This window comes from Raphanus sativus, chromosome 4, assembly GCF_000801105.2.
Source record: "Raphanus sativus cultivar WK10039 chromosome 4, ASM80110v3, whole genome shotgun sequence".
Classification (NCBI taxonomy): domain Eukaryota; kingdom Viridiplantae; phylum Streptophyta; class Magnoliopsida; order Brassicales; family Brassicaceae; genus Raphanus; species Raphanus sativus.
The window spans coordinates 37854730-37872445 of NC_079514.1; the positions used below are offsets into that span (position 1 = coordinate 37854730).

Sequence of the window (17716 nt, forward strand, 5' to 3'; positions counted from 1 at the left end):
TCTATAGTTTGGTTAATTAGAATCTGGTGGCTCATCGATCACAAGTGTGATACCTTTGAACTTGTTGGGTTTCTTTCAGCAAGTTTCCATCTTAGAGACGTTTTTGTTTGTTTATCCCCTCTTCCCTGGTCTACACTTTGTTGAAAAGAGAGTAAAAGGTCCCATTGTGGTGCCTCGTTTGTTTTTCTACTCTTCTATTGATATGTTTTTTTCTAAAAAAAAATGTTATAAACTCTGTTTGTTGAACCAAAAATTTAACTGCAAAAAAAAAGAAAAAAAAATCTTACACTAACTAGAGAAAATAATTAGGAAAACAATAAATTATCTAATTGGAAAAACGCCCAAACATTCCATGCCATGTCACGTTATGGGCATCCATAAAAGTTCTACTTTTCTTTCCTTTTTATATTTTCTATTTTGTTACAAAGTTTCTGTTTATTTAAATCGCGATATGTATAAAACCAATTATCATATTGCCTTAGGAATCTTTGAAGAAAACAAGCTTCAATGCATCCAAAGGAAACAAACGTCCAAGAAAACTCAAAAGAATCATCACCCAAGATGGAGATTGACTCATGCTCTCTCAAAGCCGTGAGCTCCTCACCGTCCGAGAAAATCCATCTCCGACCAATGACTCTCTCCGACATAGACGACTTCATGGTCTGGGAATCTGACATAAACGTCACACGCTTTTGCACGTGGGAACCTTACACGAGCCGAGAAGCCGGCATAGCTTGCATAAACAACTTCGTTTTGCCACACCCTTGGCTCCGAGCTATCTGCTTAGATGATGACCGCGCCATCGGCTCGATAACGGTCACACCCGTCGATAGTATCAGAGGAGAGATCGGTTACGTTATCGGAAGCAAGTATTGGGGGAAAGGGATAGCGACGGAGGCGGTGAGGCTTGTGGCGGCGGAGATATTCAAGGAGAAACCGGAGATGAAGAGGCTTGAGGCTCTTGTCGATGTAGATAACGTCGGATCGCAAAAGGTTCTTGAAAAAGTTGGGTTTGTGAGAGAAGGTGTGATGAGGAAGTTCATGTGTCTTAAAGGAAACCTAAGAGATATGGTCATGTTTAGTTTGTTGCCTTCTGATTCTCTGCTCTGATTTTGATCAAACACATGTATTATTTCATATGATGTTCAATTATTTTTTAATGATGTTATAACCTTATAGATGTACTGTTTTATCAAAAAAAATTATATAATTTGAGAGTGTCTTCGTATCTTCCGTGTTCACTTTAAAAATCGAAAACAAGGATTCAACATCTCATACGAAATTAAGTTTACTTTTAAGAAGTTAAAACAACTAACAAGGAAAATAAAAATTTGAAGGGTTAACTTGAGAGCAAGAGTTTTTTTTTTTAACAAGAATTTGGTTTGTATTGTTGACAGTGGACGAATAGACTTTGGCGAGTACAGCGTTTATAATCCCACAAAGAAAGTCTCCACAGGGTAACTCAGCCTTTGTATCTGTGTCTGTTTCTGCTACGTCTCTGTTCTTTTTGCCAGTTCTGTCATCAATCAGGAAACGAGTCTATTTAGTTGTTTGTTGTATTCTTTGTTAGACCTCTGTGCTTTTTTTTAGTTAACAGTCTGCTATTTTGACTGTATCTTGAGACACCATTAGCTATATGATTTTTGCCTTGACAATAAGTAAAAATGGTTTTGAAACCGTGGTTCAATAAACAAAATATGCATTTACTTCAGGAATTCAAAGCTGTTTCTACGGAGATTGTGCTCTAACTGGTCTGGTGCATGGCAGAAATGAAAACTCCAAACTGTATTTAAAGTTCTTTAAAAAAAAAACTGGAAGTGAATACTAAAAGTTAAGTCACCAGAGCCTGAGAACAAAGATTTGGGAAACATGAATAATGTAAACGTCTAGCTGCAAAATCCAAACACATTTTGATACTGCAGGAACCATTTAGAGAGACTTAAGTGTTATAGTTTTTGTTATATTATTAACAGAAGTCAAAACAAGTTATAAAAGATTTAAAACACGAAGAGTTAGGTTTTATCATGCATAATATGTATAATTCTTGATTTTCTTTCTTTATAATAAAAGAAAAAAAAAGACTCATTTTGAGATAAGGCATTCTAAAGATAAAAAAAAAGACTCTTAACCAACACAAACACAAAGAGTTCGATACGAACTCAAGTCTTTCCAAGAACGTGGATAACGAACTCCACGCAAGTGTCTCCGCCATGCAACCACCGCGCTCGAAGGGTGGTGCTCCAACCACTTATCGAGGCGTTACAAGATCGATGACCAGACGTCAACAACGCAACTCACTGCCGCTACCTGAAGACCTCGCTATGGAGATATTCTCGAGGCTGCCGCCGAAGTCGATATCGAGATTTCGCTGCGCATCCAAGCTCTTCTCCTCCATGCTTCGCAGCCAATACTTCACAGACTCCTTCTTGACCAGATCTTGCGCTCGCCCTCGGCTCCTTTTCGCATGCGAAGATCACGGAGAGTTTATCTTCATCTCGTCCCCTCAGCCCGAAAATCCCGAAGAGAACTCGCACGTTGTAGCCTCAAACCCTCTTGCGTGTTTCCCACGTTCCAATGGATTCTACGGTTGTACCAACGGCTTCTTCTGTTATGAACCTGACCTGTTCTTTAAGGGGCTGAAAAAGCCAGTGCGTGTTCCGGTGATATGTAACCCCAGCACGGGACAGTCCTTGACCACGCCTAGGTTGATCTCGAAAAAGAGGTATGGAGTGAAAAGCTATCTTGGATATGAGCCCATGAAGAAAGAGTTCAAGGTGTTGTCGATGACTAAGTCGTTTGTGAGTGATGAGTGGAACTCAATGGAGCACCAGGTTCTGACATTAGGAACAGAGAAACTGACATGGAGGTTGGTCGAGTGTTGCATACCACATGTGCATTCTTGTAAGTGGATATGCATCAGCGGTGTTCTCTACTACGCAGCTAGAGCAGTCGGATCTTATGAGAATGCTATGGTAGTTTGTTTTGATCTGAGGTCTGAGAAGTTCAGCTCTGTCAAGTTCGGTAAAGCAATGCCTGGTTCAACAACTCTGGTAAACTACGATGGGAAACTAGGTTTGCTTATGTCTGGAGATTCTCATGATAATGTTACTCGAGCAACTTCAAGTCTTGAGCTGTGGGTTCTGGTTGACGCTGCAAAAGACGAGTGGTCCAATCATGTATACGTGTTACCACCTTCCTGGGGGGAGGTTGTGGTTGCAGAGATGACCATGTGCATTGCTGGAATGGTTGGTACCAATGAGATCGTCTTGTCCCCGCGTTACCAAAGAGTACCTTACTATGTCATCTACTTCAACGTGGAAAGAAAGACCATCACACAAGTTGGAATCCAAGGACTGGAAGCGTTTCAGGGTAAGAGTTTCGACACCTATGTCAACTATGTTGAGAATGTGAAGTTTCTTTAAGCAATTTTATAAGTGAGAGACGAGTGTAGTTTTCATTTGTGTGTGTTTCGTTTTTTTTTCTAGCATCTTAGTTTGAAAAAGCCCACCTGTTGTGGATGATATAGGTAATGTTCTTGGTACAGACTCTTTACGAATGTATATACTAATCCAAAACAGAAAAGTTTAGAATGTGATCTTTCAATGTTATGATAGAGAGAGAGTAAGAGTTTCTACTTTCTAGATCCATGAAATGAGCAGAATGTTATTATTTTGTTTAAGATCTCACTTGGAATGTTGCATACCACATTATTATTCTTATGGTAAGTGGATTATGCATCAGTGGCGTTTTGTACCATATAGCTATGGAATGCAGGTATTCGGTGGAATCTATGGTAGTTTGTTTTGATTTGAGGACTGAGAAGTTCGGTGGAATCTATAGTAGTTTGTTTCAATAGAGCTCATCCAACAATTACATTGGCAGATAGGTTTTCTTATGTCGCCAGAAGATTCCTAGTATGTTAGTCGATCATGTAAAAGATTTGAGCTGTGGGTTCTTGGAGATGCTGCAAAACATGGGTGGAATCCAAGCATGTTTACGTATTACCACCACTTTGGAAGGATGTTGTGGATAGATTGTATTACCACCACTTTGACCCCCTGGTTATGTAGAAGTTTTTTCATTTGAGAAGAATATATGGATGGAAGACTACTATATGAAAATGAGGCACAAAACTTTAACTTTTCTCTTTTGTTAACCAAAGTGCTAGACAAAGGAATAGGGAACGAACAGCACCGAAAAAAAAAAAAACGTTTTCTTAGTGCAAAGTGCAAACACAACAAAAACCAACTGATTCAAAGGTATCACACTAGATTTAAATGAGCCACCAGATTCTCTAATAAACCAAACCATAGATGGAGACATTGATGTTTTCAACAATTGGTGAAAACACTGAATGAATAAACCACCATTCTAACAACATCGACAAAGATGTTACCTCCTAGCATATGAGACTCTAATAAGAAGTCAAATACAAAAACAATAAGACTTGTATCAATCGAAACTTATATTCAACGGCCTCGTTGTTGAGAAGGGTACCATCGAGTGATAAAACTGATTTAAGAGTTGTATACAAAACATCAAAACTTCATGCTCCAAACAATTCTCAAGACCTTTTTTCCACTAAAAAGCAATGTATCAAATATAACAAAAACAACCAAAAAGAGGAAAAAGTAGCCACAAGAAAAACATCAGAAAATATAAATTTGCTGACTTAGTTAGATTCAATATGCTTCTTGACAATGTTGAGTGCAGTAGTATCTTCACCATAGTCCTGTAAAACATTAAACAACACAACATATCATAACAATTAAATCACCAATCACATCGATAGACATTAAAAAAAGAAGAAAAGACTCTCTACCTTGACAACAAGGCACGAGCATCCAACAACCTTCCTCGCATTACCCTCTGAATCAATCTTGCAAAGCTATAAAAACAAAACCAAATTCAACATTATTACAAATTGAGTAAAACCAGACCAAACCAATTAAAAAAAAGAGACAAAAAACTTACACCAGCCCATTCACCGAGAGTCTTAGCACTAGGAACCGTAAGCAAGTTGATGCTGTGATCAGCGCAGAGAGCTTTAACAAGCTTCACGTAATCAGGCTGGTTGCAGTCTTCAGCCAAGACACAGAGCTGAGCAGACCGCTTCTCAATTAGCTTAGCGCACTCATGGAGACCACGGACCACACCACCGTGAGCACGTGCCTTCCTTAGCGTCAGCTCCAATGCGGTCAAGAGATCCATGTCCTCTGGTATCGCAGAGGGCTCAGCAACGGGGGGAACAACGGCGGGAGCAGCTTCATCACTGGAATCACATATGATATAAACATCGAATCTACAAACAGTGAACTTCAGTGTTGAATGATTAGCTAGATCGCATGAGAAGCTTACCCAGACATGTTTGACTCTTGGAGATGGAGAGAGGAGGCTACAACGAGTACGACTGTAAGGTGAAGTGAAATTTGAGTGATGAAGAAGTTTGTAATATTAGGGTTTACGATCTCTGATTGCGAACTTGGGCCAGTCTAATGGGCTTATATGGGCTTTGGGTCCTTTTGGAAATTATGTCGCTTTTTACGATATGTTAAAACTTTCCCAATTATTGAACACGAAATGTGTGATTATTATTGTTTTCAACATTGTAATCTCGAGTTAGCTCAAAGGCAAAAAAAATTGTATCAGATTTCCAACATAACTTTTTTTCTTCTTCTTGGAACCCCCACTAACTTCTTGTCCGAAGCTGATAATTTTTATTTTTTAATCAGAAGCTGTTTGTTTTCCTTCTTTCTACAAAAAGCTCATGAACGCCTACTGTTTGTTAAAATGTGTACTTTTTTTTTTGCTAAAAAAAAAAAAAAAAAAAAAAAAATGTGTACTTTGAAAGTTATAAAACAAACAAAAAACGAGTCATTTTTTAGTCACATAGAACTTTCAATCTTTATTGATTATTACGACTGGCGTTAGACCAAACATATGAACCCGATATTGTTTTACATTTGAAATGCAAAGATATCAACAAATCATTCTTCCTCTGAGCACAAAGCTTTACTCTGTTAAGTGTTTTGGTGATCTTCTAGTGTTGGATCTGCAAGTGTTCCAATATTGACTGTTTAGTTATTTCTCCCGAGCATTCCATTGTTCTTCTCTCCTGGTTGAGTAAGTAGTGTTAGGAGAAATGTTTCCATAAGTCTCTTCCTGATGGCAAAGTTAAGCAAGTTTTCTTCTTTGATCCAGATGGTAGTAATTTAGAAGGAGTTATTGGAATCAGAATTTGAAAAGAGTTTAGTGATTTTAAAAGTTGACAGATTTTTGAAAGTTAATTAGAGTTAACAAATTTCCATCACAAACTTTGTATTGATTTCTGTAGATTTTATTAATTAATACGGATTTGCATAATATATTTTTTTTTAAAATATTTCTCTTTATAAGGCAATGTACAATGATTTCTCCAGAACTTTTCCAAAAATAAAATTTCAATATAAACCATATATATAAACATCAATTGACACCATGGCCATATCTCCTTTTCCATCTCGTGTGCAGCTCCACACAGGTATATTTCTTCTGGCCATTATTTTTTAAGTCTTTGTATATTCATCAGCCACCATTGTTGACCATATACATAGATTTGTGTATTATTATTGTATGTATTGCTTTGTTTTGACTTCTTTTCGTGACTTTTATCATTTGATTTTTGCTAGCTTATGTTTTGTCTTCAGTTTGAATGTTTTTATTTGATTGTTAATTATTTATACTAACTATAGTTAGTTCTTGAATAAGATCACAATGGAGGATAACGAAAAAGGTAGATATAATTCATGGACTCAGGATGAAACAAAAGTATTGATTGAATTGCTTGTGGAGGCAATTAAACGTGGATGGCGTGATTCTAGTGGTGTAATAAACAAGGCAACGGTAGAAAACAAAATACTACCAGTACTCAATGAAAGAGTTGGATGTCAGAAGCTCTACAAGCATTATCAAAGCAGAATAAAGTTTTTGAAAAACCTATACAATAGTTATGTTGATCTTCAACGTAATAGCTCTGGATTTGGATGGGATTTTGAAACAAAAAGGTTTACAGCTTCTGAAGAAGTGTGGCAAGAATATCTGAAGGTATTTTTTTCTTTTACATAAAAGTTTTGATATTGTAGAAAATCATAATTATATTACTTATGTATGTTTTTTTAAAATGACAGGCACATCCAAAAAACCAGTTTATGCGCTATGGCTCGCATGAACAGTTTGAAGATTTAAAGATTAACTTTGATGGTACAACTGCCAATGGTGGCAATTCATTGGGATTAAGTGATACTACTGATGCTAGTACTTACCTTGTTGGTGATTATCAAGTGAAAGAAAACTTTGGTGAAACCAGCGATGATGTTACTGATGTGGCTTTTGTTTCAAAACAAAATCTGAAAGGTCATACAGAAAAATATGATGCATATGTGTATGTTTTTCTTATTACACAGATTTCATAAATCTTATGAGTATAGATGATATTTTCAAAGTCTAGTCTTATGAGTAAAAATAAAAGGAATCCACCTTTCAATAAGAATAGAATTTAATAGATTAGTAGAATCCATAATAACTAAACTTTATGAATAACAAAGGATTTGAATGGAATTTAAAAATCTTCAAACCAATAACAATGAATTTTAATAAGACTTTTAAAATCTATAAACCAATAATAATGGATTCCCAAAATTTTAGAACTCCTTTAGAATTCTTAAACTAATAACCCCCCCTTAGTCTCTTCTTTTTCTCATAATAAACAGATGGTAGTTAATATTAGTATACAAATAGATTGTTTACTCTTGTTATTCAGTACACAATCAAAATATACGTTTTCAATACATACACTTCTTCTTGTTAAACTCTAGGGACTAATTGTCATAAAGGGGAGGTAATTTGGGTGAAATAGAGAGTATACAATTTTCATAAATCAGTGTAATATACTAACACACGATCAGATTATTGAAAAGTTCTCTACAAAATGAAATTAGTATTAGAAAATATAATTTTGATACATCATACAGTCGAGTAAGACAGCAGTCACGCCCCCATGATTCATGTCAAGGTTATACCCCGATGAAAGCAATCAATTTGAAACAAATCATAGAAAACCTAACAAAATAGCTGGAATAGCTCAGTTGGTTAGAGCGTGTGGCTGTTAACCACAAGGTCGGAGGTTCGACCCCTCCTTCTAGCGTTTTTTAATTTCTCTTACCTACTAATCTCCTGCTGGAAATTTTTGTTTTCACACCTTGAGTACATACATCAGAAAATGAAATCCAAACTTGAGAAATGTTCATATGATCCCTCAAGCTTGGTTAATTGCAAGTGTCTTAATATTCAATTTTGGTTCTTAAAGTCTGTTAAAACAATACAACTGTCCCTCCAGCCAATACAATTTATCCTAATTTGATATATCAAAGGTGTTCGACCCCTCATATTTTTGTTTCATTCTCTTACCTACTAATCTCCCGCTGGAAAAATTCGTTTTCACACCTTGAGTAAGTACATTAGAAAATGAAATCACAACTTGAGAAATGTTCATATGATCCCTCAAGCTTGGTTAATTACAAGTGTATTAATATTCAATTTTTGTTTTTATAGTTTGTTAAAACAACACAACAATATATATCAAAGGCTCTAAAGAAAATGTCAAAGGCTGTATTTATTGTACAGTCTGCTTAACATTATTAATTCATTATTATTATATACATATAAATAAGGGGGAATTTGCTGTATATTCATAAGGGCCAAGAAACTCAAGAATCTAACCATGCTACAGGACCGGCCCATTGAAGAGACAGGTTTGGGCGAAGCTTGCCGAAACAACCCCTCCAAGCGCGTACGCGTGACCAACAAACGTGAGAAAAAAACATGTGCTCAATTGCTTGTACCAAACCTATCGATAGTATAGTCTGTCTAATCAATATCCTAACCAAACGCTAATTATATTCAAAATCGCAAATTCCCGCTCTTAACAACTGTGTCGCTTTTATTAAACCGAGACCCATTTAATAGCTTCTTATCTATACTGTTTCACTGTGAAAATAGTAAAGAGAAAGAAAAGATGTCTGAAGATGACGATTTCTCAAGAGTTAAAGCACTACGAGACAACGATCAGGTATGGAGTACCGACTTTAAAGCTATTTATTACCGTTCATTGTTGTTGTTGGGATGGATATATGATAGGTTAGGTTAAGTATTTAAGTTCTTAATGATAGGTCCTTCATATCCGACTTATAGTTGTGTGGTTTGTGAAAAAATAGAAGTGATAGAGAAACTGTTAAAACAGATAAGTCGGCAGTTAACAAGAAAATCTATAATCGTTATACTAGACTATATAGGCCTGATAAATAGAATAGCAAACTGATGAACAAGTGTCATCTGCCTTTTCGTTGCAGCTGACTGAGCAGGACGACTGTACGGTGATAACGGGAACATGGGTCCGAGAGGAAGACGGAAAATGGATTTTCGATACTCTGATAGAGGATGAAAGAAATACCATTACCGTGAACCCTCTAATGGAATACGAAGACTTGGTGAACCTGGTGAAGGAAACCCTGAACATCCGCGCAAAGAACGTAACACTCAAGCTCTCATACCAATATCCTTCATGGATGGAGATAGACGATGGGGATGGTTCAACACCACAGTTCATATCTGACGATCATGAGGTCGAGGTTTTTGTCCAAATGAGGCGCAAAATCGAGGAAGTTAACTTGTGTGTTACTATCTCAGAGGTGATCGATGGTATCCCAACAAACCATCGAAGACCCCACTATGCGAATGTAACAGATCAAACCCTGCTGAGAAACGAAGATGATGAGGACAGTGAATCCGATGAAGGGTTTGAGGAAGACTGGCTCGAGTTTGCGATATCCGAAACACCTCTGACATGTCCTCCCATCCAGAATGACGTGGGTGGAAGTTTCGGTGTGCAGCCTAAACAGACTATTCCATACAACAGAAATGGAATAGTAATACGCGACCCGCTGATACGGCTTGCGAGTCCTCCACACGAAGCTACTTATCGAGGGAAAGGAAAAGGTATTGCTACAGAACCTGACAAATGGGAAGCTGCTGATAAACTCCTTCAACCACAAATGTCAACAAACAAAGGTGTATTCGGGGGAAATGGTGAGAGCAGTCGTACGGTGCGTCGTCGCTTGTTTGAGGATCCCCGCGCGCCACCACAGGGAGATATCGAGATGGAGGAACCTTGCCAAGCAGAACCTGAGCCCATAGCACAACCTCTTCTTACAACCACTCCGGTTGCAGCTCAACCAAGTAGCCTATACACGTGGACACGATTCCAAGACTCTTTGCATGACCTGCTTAATGACGAAAGCTCTGAGCCGGTGCTCTTTGGACGTGATGCCCCACCGGTTATAGAAAGCACCGACGAAATTGGTAAGATATTTGAAAGACTATACTATAAGTAAATATGGTATAGAACGTAAACTGACGTTCAATATGTGATCATCTGTAGGGTTGGTTGAAGCTTTAGAAGCTGTCCCATATGAAGGGGACAATCTGTTTGTGGGACAGGTGTTCAAATCAAAGAATGACTGCAAAATTAAGATTGCAATTCATGCCATTAACCGGAAGTTCCACTTCAAGACAAAGCGCTCAACCCCCGCCTTTATGGTTCTAATTTGCGTCGCCATAGACTGTCCTTGGAGAGTGTACGCTGCACGGATCGATGGAACAGGGAATTTTCAGATAAGGCAAGCAACTTTCAGGCACTGCTGCTCGGTTGATGCGAGGAGGAACTACCACAAGTTGGCAACAACACAAGTGATTGGGGAGCTCATACAATCCCGATTCATCGGAATCAAGCGAGGACCAACACCAGAAACCATAAGAAAGATTATGCTGGACGACTACAACGTCAATGTTTCATACTGGAAATCTTGGAGGGCACGTGAAATTGCTATGGAAAGTGTGTTAGGATCTATGGCCGGAAGCTACGCACTGATGCCTGCATACATGGGCCTGCTATTAACGACAAATCCTGGCTCCCTCTGCGTCATAGAAAAGACAGAGAGTGACGATGGAGGTGTTCTTTTTAAGTATGCCTTCATAGCATTTGGGGCATCCATCAAAGGCTACCGCTACATGAGAAAAGTAATTATCATTGATGGAACAAGTCTGAAAGGGAAGTACGGAGGATGTTTAATGTCCGCTTGCGCACAAGACGGAAATTATCAAATCTTTCCTCTTGCTTACGCGGTGATGGATAGTGAGAACGATGAATCCTGGGAATGGTTCATGATGCAGCTTAGAACCTTTGTTGACAATTCAGACGAGTTGGTTTTCATATCTGACCGCCACGGTAGCATCTACTCTGCAATAAACAAGGTGAGCAATGTAAATCAGGTCGACTGTCTATGTTAATAATATATATAGTATAGTCTAAATATTAGTGAAATTGTTATGTAGGTGTTCCCCTCTGCATCACATGCGGCTTGCACAGTTCACTTGTGGAGGAACATCAAGGCCCGTTTTAAATCTAAAAGACTAGCCTCTCTTATGTCGGCTGCAGCAAGAGCGTATACTGTGGAAGGATTCAATAAGAAGTTTCTTGATATTCAACGTGCCAGCCCAGGGTGTGCAGGGTACTTGGTTGACATAGGTATGCAGTACCTCTTATATATTAAACTCGCGTAGTTGTGTATACTAATTGAATAGTTACTGATGTTATGCGGGTAAAATGTTGTTGTTGTTTACTATACTATATATATTAATACGATAGTATAGTAACAAATACTCTTCATTCCTGTGTCCAGGTTTCACTCATTGGACACGCGCTCATTTTCAAGGAGAAAGGTTCAATATAATGGACTCAAATATTGCAGAATCATGGAATTCAGTGTTGAAAGAAGCCAGAGAGTACCCCCTCATCTCCATGTGTGAGTACATACGTACTACTATCATGAGTTGGTTTGCACTTCGCCGTGCAAAAGCTATGGAGCATAAGGGGGCACTAACGCCGATGGTGCAACGCCAAGTGGAAGTCAACTTTGAGGCATCGACAGCGTTGGCTGTATGTGGTATTAGCGAAACCGAGTTTCAAGTGAAGGCACAAACTGGAGAGTGTTTCTTGGTCAACCTCTTAGCTGGAACATGTTCATGCAATGCATATGAGCAGTTACGAATTCCATGTCGCCATGCAGTGGCTGCAGCTGGAAGAGCCAACATCCCAACCGAGTCATTGGTTGCAGCTGCGTACTTTGCGGACACGTGGCATAGCGCGTATGAGGCAAAGATTTACCCAATACCATCTGTGGGGGGAAAAGAAGTAGGAGGAGAGTATCACGGCGATCTCCTACCGCCTGCGGTGAAGAGACCACCGGGGAGGCCACGAAAGGTGCGCATTCTGTCGCGAGGTGAAGACAAGGTATTGATTTCCATATTTAAACCTCACTATACTTTTTCACATAACCATATAGTATAGTTTCATTCCACTGAAATGCCATGATTGACTGAGATTATTATGTCCATATTATGAGATACAAATACATAGTCTCGGTAGCCTTTCAATATTTAATCTTTTCTTTAGCTTTAAGGATTGTGGTGTGTGTTGTGTAGGCTTAGGTTCTATGTTTGGCTTTATGTTCGCACAGCAACTGACTATACTATAATATTCTGATAAACAGTCTGAATATTGTTTGTCACAACCTCCACATTTTCAATTGTTGAACAGCACGCAGGACGTAACGGTTGCAGGAGATGCACACGATGCAGGAAAGAAGGCCATAACAGAGCCTCCTGCCGTGGTGCGATATAAAAAAAACTCTATTATAAGGGGGGGCTTGTGGAAGGGGGGCAGGAATGAAGTTTTTGTTGCCTTGGCGAAATAAGGTTTCCACGCATCTGCGAAGATGGGGTGATGTTACGGAAGCAGCTATGGTGTTTTCAAGCTTCTAAAATACTAGTGTATACCAAACTTGTTTGCAGCATACACAAGTATTTTAGAGCATTCCATAAGTTGGTAGTTTAAGCATCTGTTAATAGGTTGTCGGTGCTGTTTGTATATATGGTCGCCACAATGTAACCTTCCACTTTTGTGTAAGATAAACGAAAAGCCCTTATTCCCGTTAATCTTTTGCCTTTATCCAAACGGAAGACATAGATACGGAAAGACTAAACTATCTTTCATATAGTATGGTAAAAAAATATGAGTCCGAGTAGGGAGATAAAAACGGCACAAGTATCAAATGATAAAGTTAATACAACACATTAAATGATTTGTGATATAGTATGCCTTTATAACAGAGGAGGACCAGAGTGATGTAGCAAATTAAAAACCCTCACCACTCGGCGTACTATACTACACTTGTCATATAGTATAGTGTCAGATAAACAAACAAACAAAAAGCCATATCCACAAAACACAAATAGTATACCCTAAACCCATATAGTTAACCCTAAACCCAAATCATATACCCAAATCCTATACCCTAAACCCAAACCGTATACTATAAACCCAATCTGTAAACCAAAAAACCAACTTATATACACATATAATACAATAGGCTATAATATACACGTACTATAGTATAGTCACAGCCAAACAAACAAGGATGAAAACATAAGCACTAAACCCAATAACTAAACCCTAACCCATATAGTAAATCCCATACCCAATACTAAACCGTAAACCATATTGTAAAGCGTAAACCTAAATACTAAACTTTAAACCCTTACCGCATACTATAAACCCTATCTCTAAAGAAACACAATAACCATATCATACTTTGCGCTATACTACACGCTGTATATAGTATGGACACAGTCCCAGTTACGAAACCCTAAACCCAAATACTAAGCCCTAAACCTAAACCCTTAACCCAAACTGAAACCCAAACCGTATACCAAATTGCGAAATCTAAATCTAAACCCTAACCGCATAATATAAACCATATATCTAAAGAAACACAATAACCACACCATACTATACGCTATACTACACGCATTATATGGTATGGACGAAGAAAAGGAAACACAAATAAAGCCATATGACCTAAACCGAAACCGTAGTCCCAAATACTACTGTGCGCTATACTACATGCAGTATATAGTATGGATCCAGACAAGGAAACAAACATAAAGCCTAATGATCTAAGCCCAAATCGTAGTCCAAAATACAGAACCCTAAACCCAAATACTAAACCCTAAACCCTAACCATAACCCCAAACCCAAACCATATACCAAAATTCGAACTCTAAATCTAAATCTGGAATTCTAAACCCATACCAGGCCTCGTACTATACCCCGGTATACATATAGTATAGTGTAAGATAAACAAAATACTAAACCCGAAATACCAAACTCTATAAACATACCAAACGTTAAGCTATACTATAAACATCCTATAGTATAGTCTTACATAAACAAAGAAGAATGAAAACATATGCAGTATACCCAAATACTAAACACTAAACCCATATAGTAAACCCCTAACCCAATACTAAACCCTAAAGCATATAGTAAAGCCTAAACCCAAATACTAAACCCTTACCCGAAATAGTAAACACTAAACCCAAATAGCATACTATAAACCCTATCTCTAAAGAAACCCTATACTACATGCAGTATATAGTATGGACACAGACAAGGAAACAAACATAAAGCCTAACGATCTAAACCGAAATCGTAGTCCCAAATACCGAACCCTTAACCGAAATACTAAACCCTAAACCCTAACCCTGAACCCTAACCCAAACCCAAACCATATACCTAAATACGAACTCTAAATCTAAATCCCGAATTCTAAACCCATACCACTCCTCGTACTATAATACGCTATACATATAGTATAGGGTAAGATAAACAAACAAACAAAAAGCCGTATGCACTAAACACAAATACTATACCCTAAACCCATATAGTTAACCCTAAACACAAATCCTAAACCCAAATCCTAAACCCTTAACCCAAACCGTATACTATAAACCCAATCTCTAAACCAAAACACCAAACTCTATAAACATACATGACTTTATGCTATACTGTAAACATCCTATAGTATAGTCAACGACACACAAACAAGCATGAAAACATATGCGCTATACTGAAATACTAAACCTTAAACCCCAAACCCTATAGTAAACCCTAAAGCTTATAGTAAAGCCTAAATACAAAAAGTAAACCCTAATCCCAAATAGTCAACCCTAAACCCAAACCGCATACTATAAACCCTATCTGTAAAGAAACACAATAACGTGACCACACTTTGGGCTATACTACATTCAGTATATAGTATGGACTCAGACAAGGGCTAAACCCTAAATACCAAACTCTATAAACATACCATACGTTACGCTATACTATAAACATCCTATAGTATAGTCACAGACAAACAAAGAAGCATGAAAACATATGCAGTATACCCAAATACTAAACCCTAAACCCATATAGTAAACCCCTAACCAAATACTAAACCCTAAAGCATATAGTGAAGCCTAAACCCAAATACTAAACCCTAAACCCAAATAGTAAACCCTAAACCCAAACATAATACTATAAACCCTATCTCTAAAGAAACCCTATACTACATGCAGTATAAAGTATGGACCCAGACAAGGAAACAAACATAAAGCCTAATGTTGAAACCCAAATCGTAGTCCCAAATACCGAACCCTAAACCGAAATACTAAACCCTAAACCCTAACCCTGAACCCAAACCCAAACCCAAAGCATATAACGAAATAGGAACTCTAAATCTAAATGCCGATTTCTAAACCCATACCACTCCTCGTACTATACTACGCTATACATATATTATAGGGTATGATAAACAAACAAACAAAAAGCCGTATGCACTAAACACAAATACTATACCCTAAACCCATATAGTTAACCCTAAACGCAAATACTAAACCCAAATCCTAAACCCTAAACCCAAACAGTATACTATAAACCCAATCTCTAAACCAAAACACCAAATTCTATAAACAGACAATACTTTACGCTATACTGTAAACATCCTATAGTATAGTCAAAGACAAACAAACAAGCATGAAAACATATGCACTATACCCAAATACTAAACCCCAAACCCAATACTAAACCCTAAAGCATATAGTAAAGCGTAAACCCAAATACTAAACCCTAAACCCAAATAGTCAATCCTAAACCCAAATCGCATACTATAAACCCTATCTGTAAAGAAACACAATAACGTTACCACACTTTGCGCTATACTACATTTAGTATATAGTATGGACTCAGACAAGGAAACAAACATAAAGCCATATACTAAACCCAAACCGTAGTCCCTAATACGAGGTATACATGAGGTATATAGTATGGACGCAGACAAAGAAACAAACATAAAGCCTAATGATCTAAACCCAAATCGTAGTCCCCATTACTAAACCCTAACCCCAAATAGTAAACCCTTAACCATAACCATGAACCAATCCAAAACCCAAACCGTATACCGAAATCCAAACGCTAAATCTAATTCCAGAAATCTAAACCCATACCAGTAGGCGTACTATACTACACTTTACATATAGTATAGTGCCAGATAAACAAACAAACAAAAAAGCATATGCACTAAACACAAATACTATACCCTAAACCCATATAGTTAACCTTAAACCCTAAACCCTATACCCTAAACTCCTACACCCTAAACCCAAACCGTATACTAAAACCCAATATGTAAACCAAAATCCCAAACTCTATAACCATACCTTACTTTAATATAAACTATTACCATCGTATAGTATAGTCCGAAACTAACAAAAAGCATAAAGCCAAATGCAACTAACCCATATAGTTACCCTTAACACACATATGGTAAACCGTAAACCCAAATCGTAAACCCAAACCCAAACCGAATACTATCTACCCAATCTCTTAACCAAATCCCATGGCTAAACCGAAATCCCAATGGCTAAACAAACAAAAAGCCGTATGCACTAACACAAATACTATACCCTAAACCCATATAGTTAACCCTAGACCCAAATACTAAACCAAATCCTAAACCCTAAACCCAAACAGTATACTATAAACCCAATCTCTAACCAAAACACCAAATTCTATAAACAGACAATACTTTATGCTATACTGTAAACATCCTATAGTATAGTCAAAGACAAACAAACAAGCATGAAAACATATGCACTATACCCAAATACTAAACCCCAAACCCAATAATAAACCCTAAAGCATATAGTAAAGCCTAAACCCAAATACTAAACCCTAAACCCAAATAGTCAACCCTATACCCAAATCGCATACTATAAACCCTATCTGTAAAGAAACACAATAACGTTACCACACTTTGCGCTATTACATTTATTATATAGTATGGACTCAGACAAGGCAACAAACATAAAGCCATATAACCTAAAACCAATCCCGTAGTCCCTAATACTACGTTCCGCTATACTACATGAGGTATATAGTATGGACGCAGACAAAGAAACAAACATAAAGCCTAATGATCTAACCCAAATCGAGTCCCCATTACTAAACCCTAACCCCAAATAGTAAACCCTTAACCATAACCATGAACCCAATCCAAAACCCAAACCGTATACCGAAATCCAAACTCTAAATCTAATTCCAGAAATCTAACCCATACCACTCGGCGTACTATACTACACTTTACATATAGTATAGTGCCAGATAAACAAACAAACAAAAAGCATATGCACTAAACACAATATACTATAACCCTAAACCCATATAGTTAACCTTAAACCCTAA

The 17716-nt window shown here is 37.6% G+C and overlaps 3 protein-coding genes and 1 non-coding gene across 4 annotated transcripts; 3 read left to right on the forward strand and 1 right to left on the reverse strand.

Annotated features, from left to right (window-relative positions):
* Nucleotides 1–450: 450 nt before the first annotated feature.
* On the forward strand, nucleotides 451–1238 carry LOC108852964 (uncharacterized). Its single transcript, XM_018626434.2, has one exon. The coding sequence runs from the start codon at nucleotides 508–510 to the stop codon at nucleotides 1108–1110; it is 603 nt and encodes a 200-aa protein (XP_018481936.1). The 5' UTR covers nucleotides 451–507; the 3' UTR covers nucleotides 1111–1238.
* An 894-nt stretch (nucleotides 1239–2132) lies between these two features.
* Nucleotides 2133–3584, forward strand: LOC108852899 (F-box protein DOR-like). Its single transcript, XM_018626376.2, has one exon. It carries the CDS (start codon nucleotides 2211–2213, stop codon nucleotides 3420–3422), a length of 1212 nt encoding a protein of 403 aa, XP_018481878.1. The 5' UTR covers nucleotides 2133–2210; the 3' UTR covers nucleotides 3423–3584.
* Nucleotides 3585–4447: 863 nt separating this feature from the next.
* LOC108851498 (40S ribosomal protein S12-1) lies at nucleotides 4448–5488 on the reverse strand. Its single transcript, XM_018624934.2, has 4 exons — nucleotides 5359–5488; nucleotides 4975–5272; nucleotides 4823–4888; nucleotides 4448–4732 (listed from the first exon to the last, which is right to left on the reverse strand). Exons 1-4 carry the CDS (start codon nucleotides 5364–5366, stop codon nucleotides 4673–4675), a joined length of 432 nt encoding a protein of 143 aa, XP_018480436.1. The 5' UTR covers nucleotides 5367–5488; the 3' UTR covers nucleotides 4448–4672.
* A 2620-nt stretch (nucleotides 5489–8108) lies between these two features.
* Nucleotides 8109–8182, forward strand: TRNAN-GUU (transfer RNA asparagine (anticodon GUU)). The gene has a single exon. It is a non-coding gene; the product is annotated as a tRNA-Asn (tRNA).
* Nucleotides 8183–17716: the final 9534 nt, after the last annotated feature.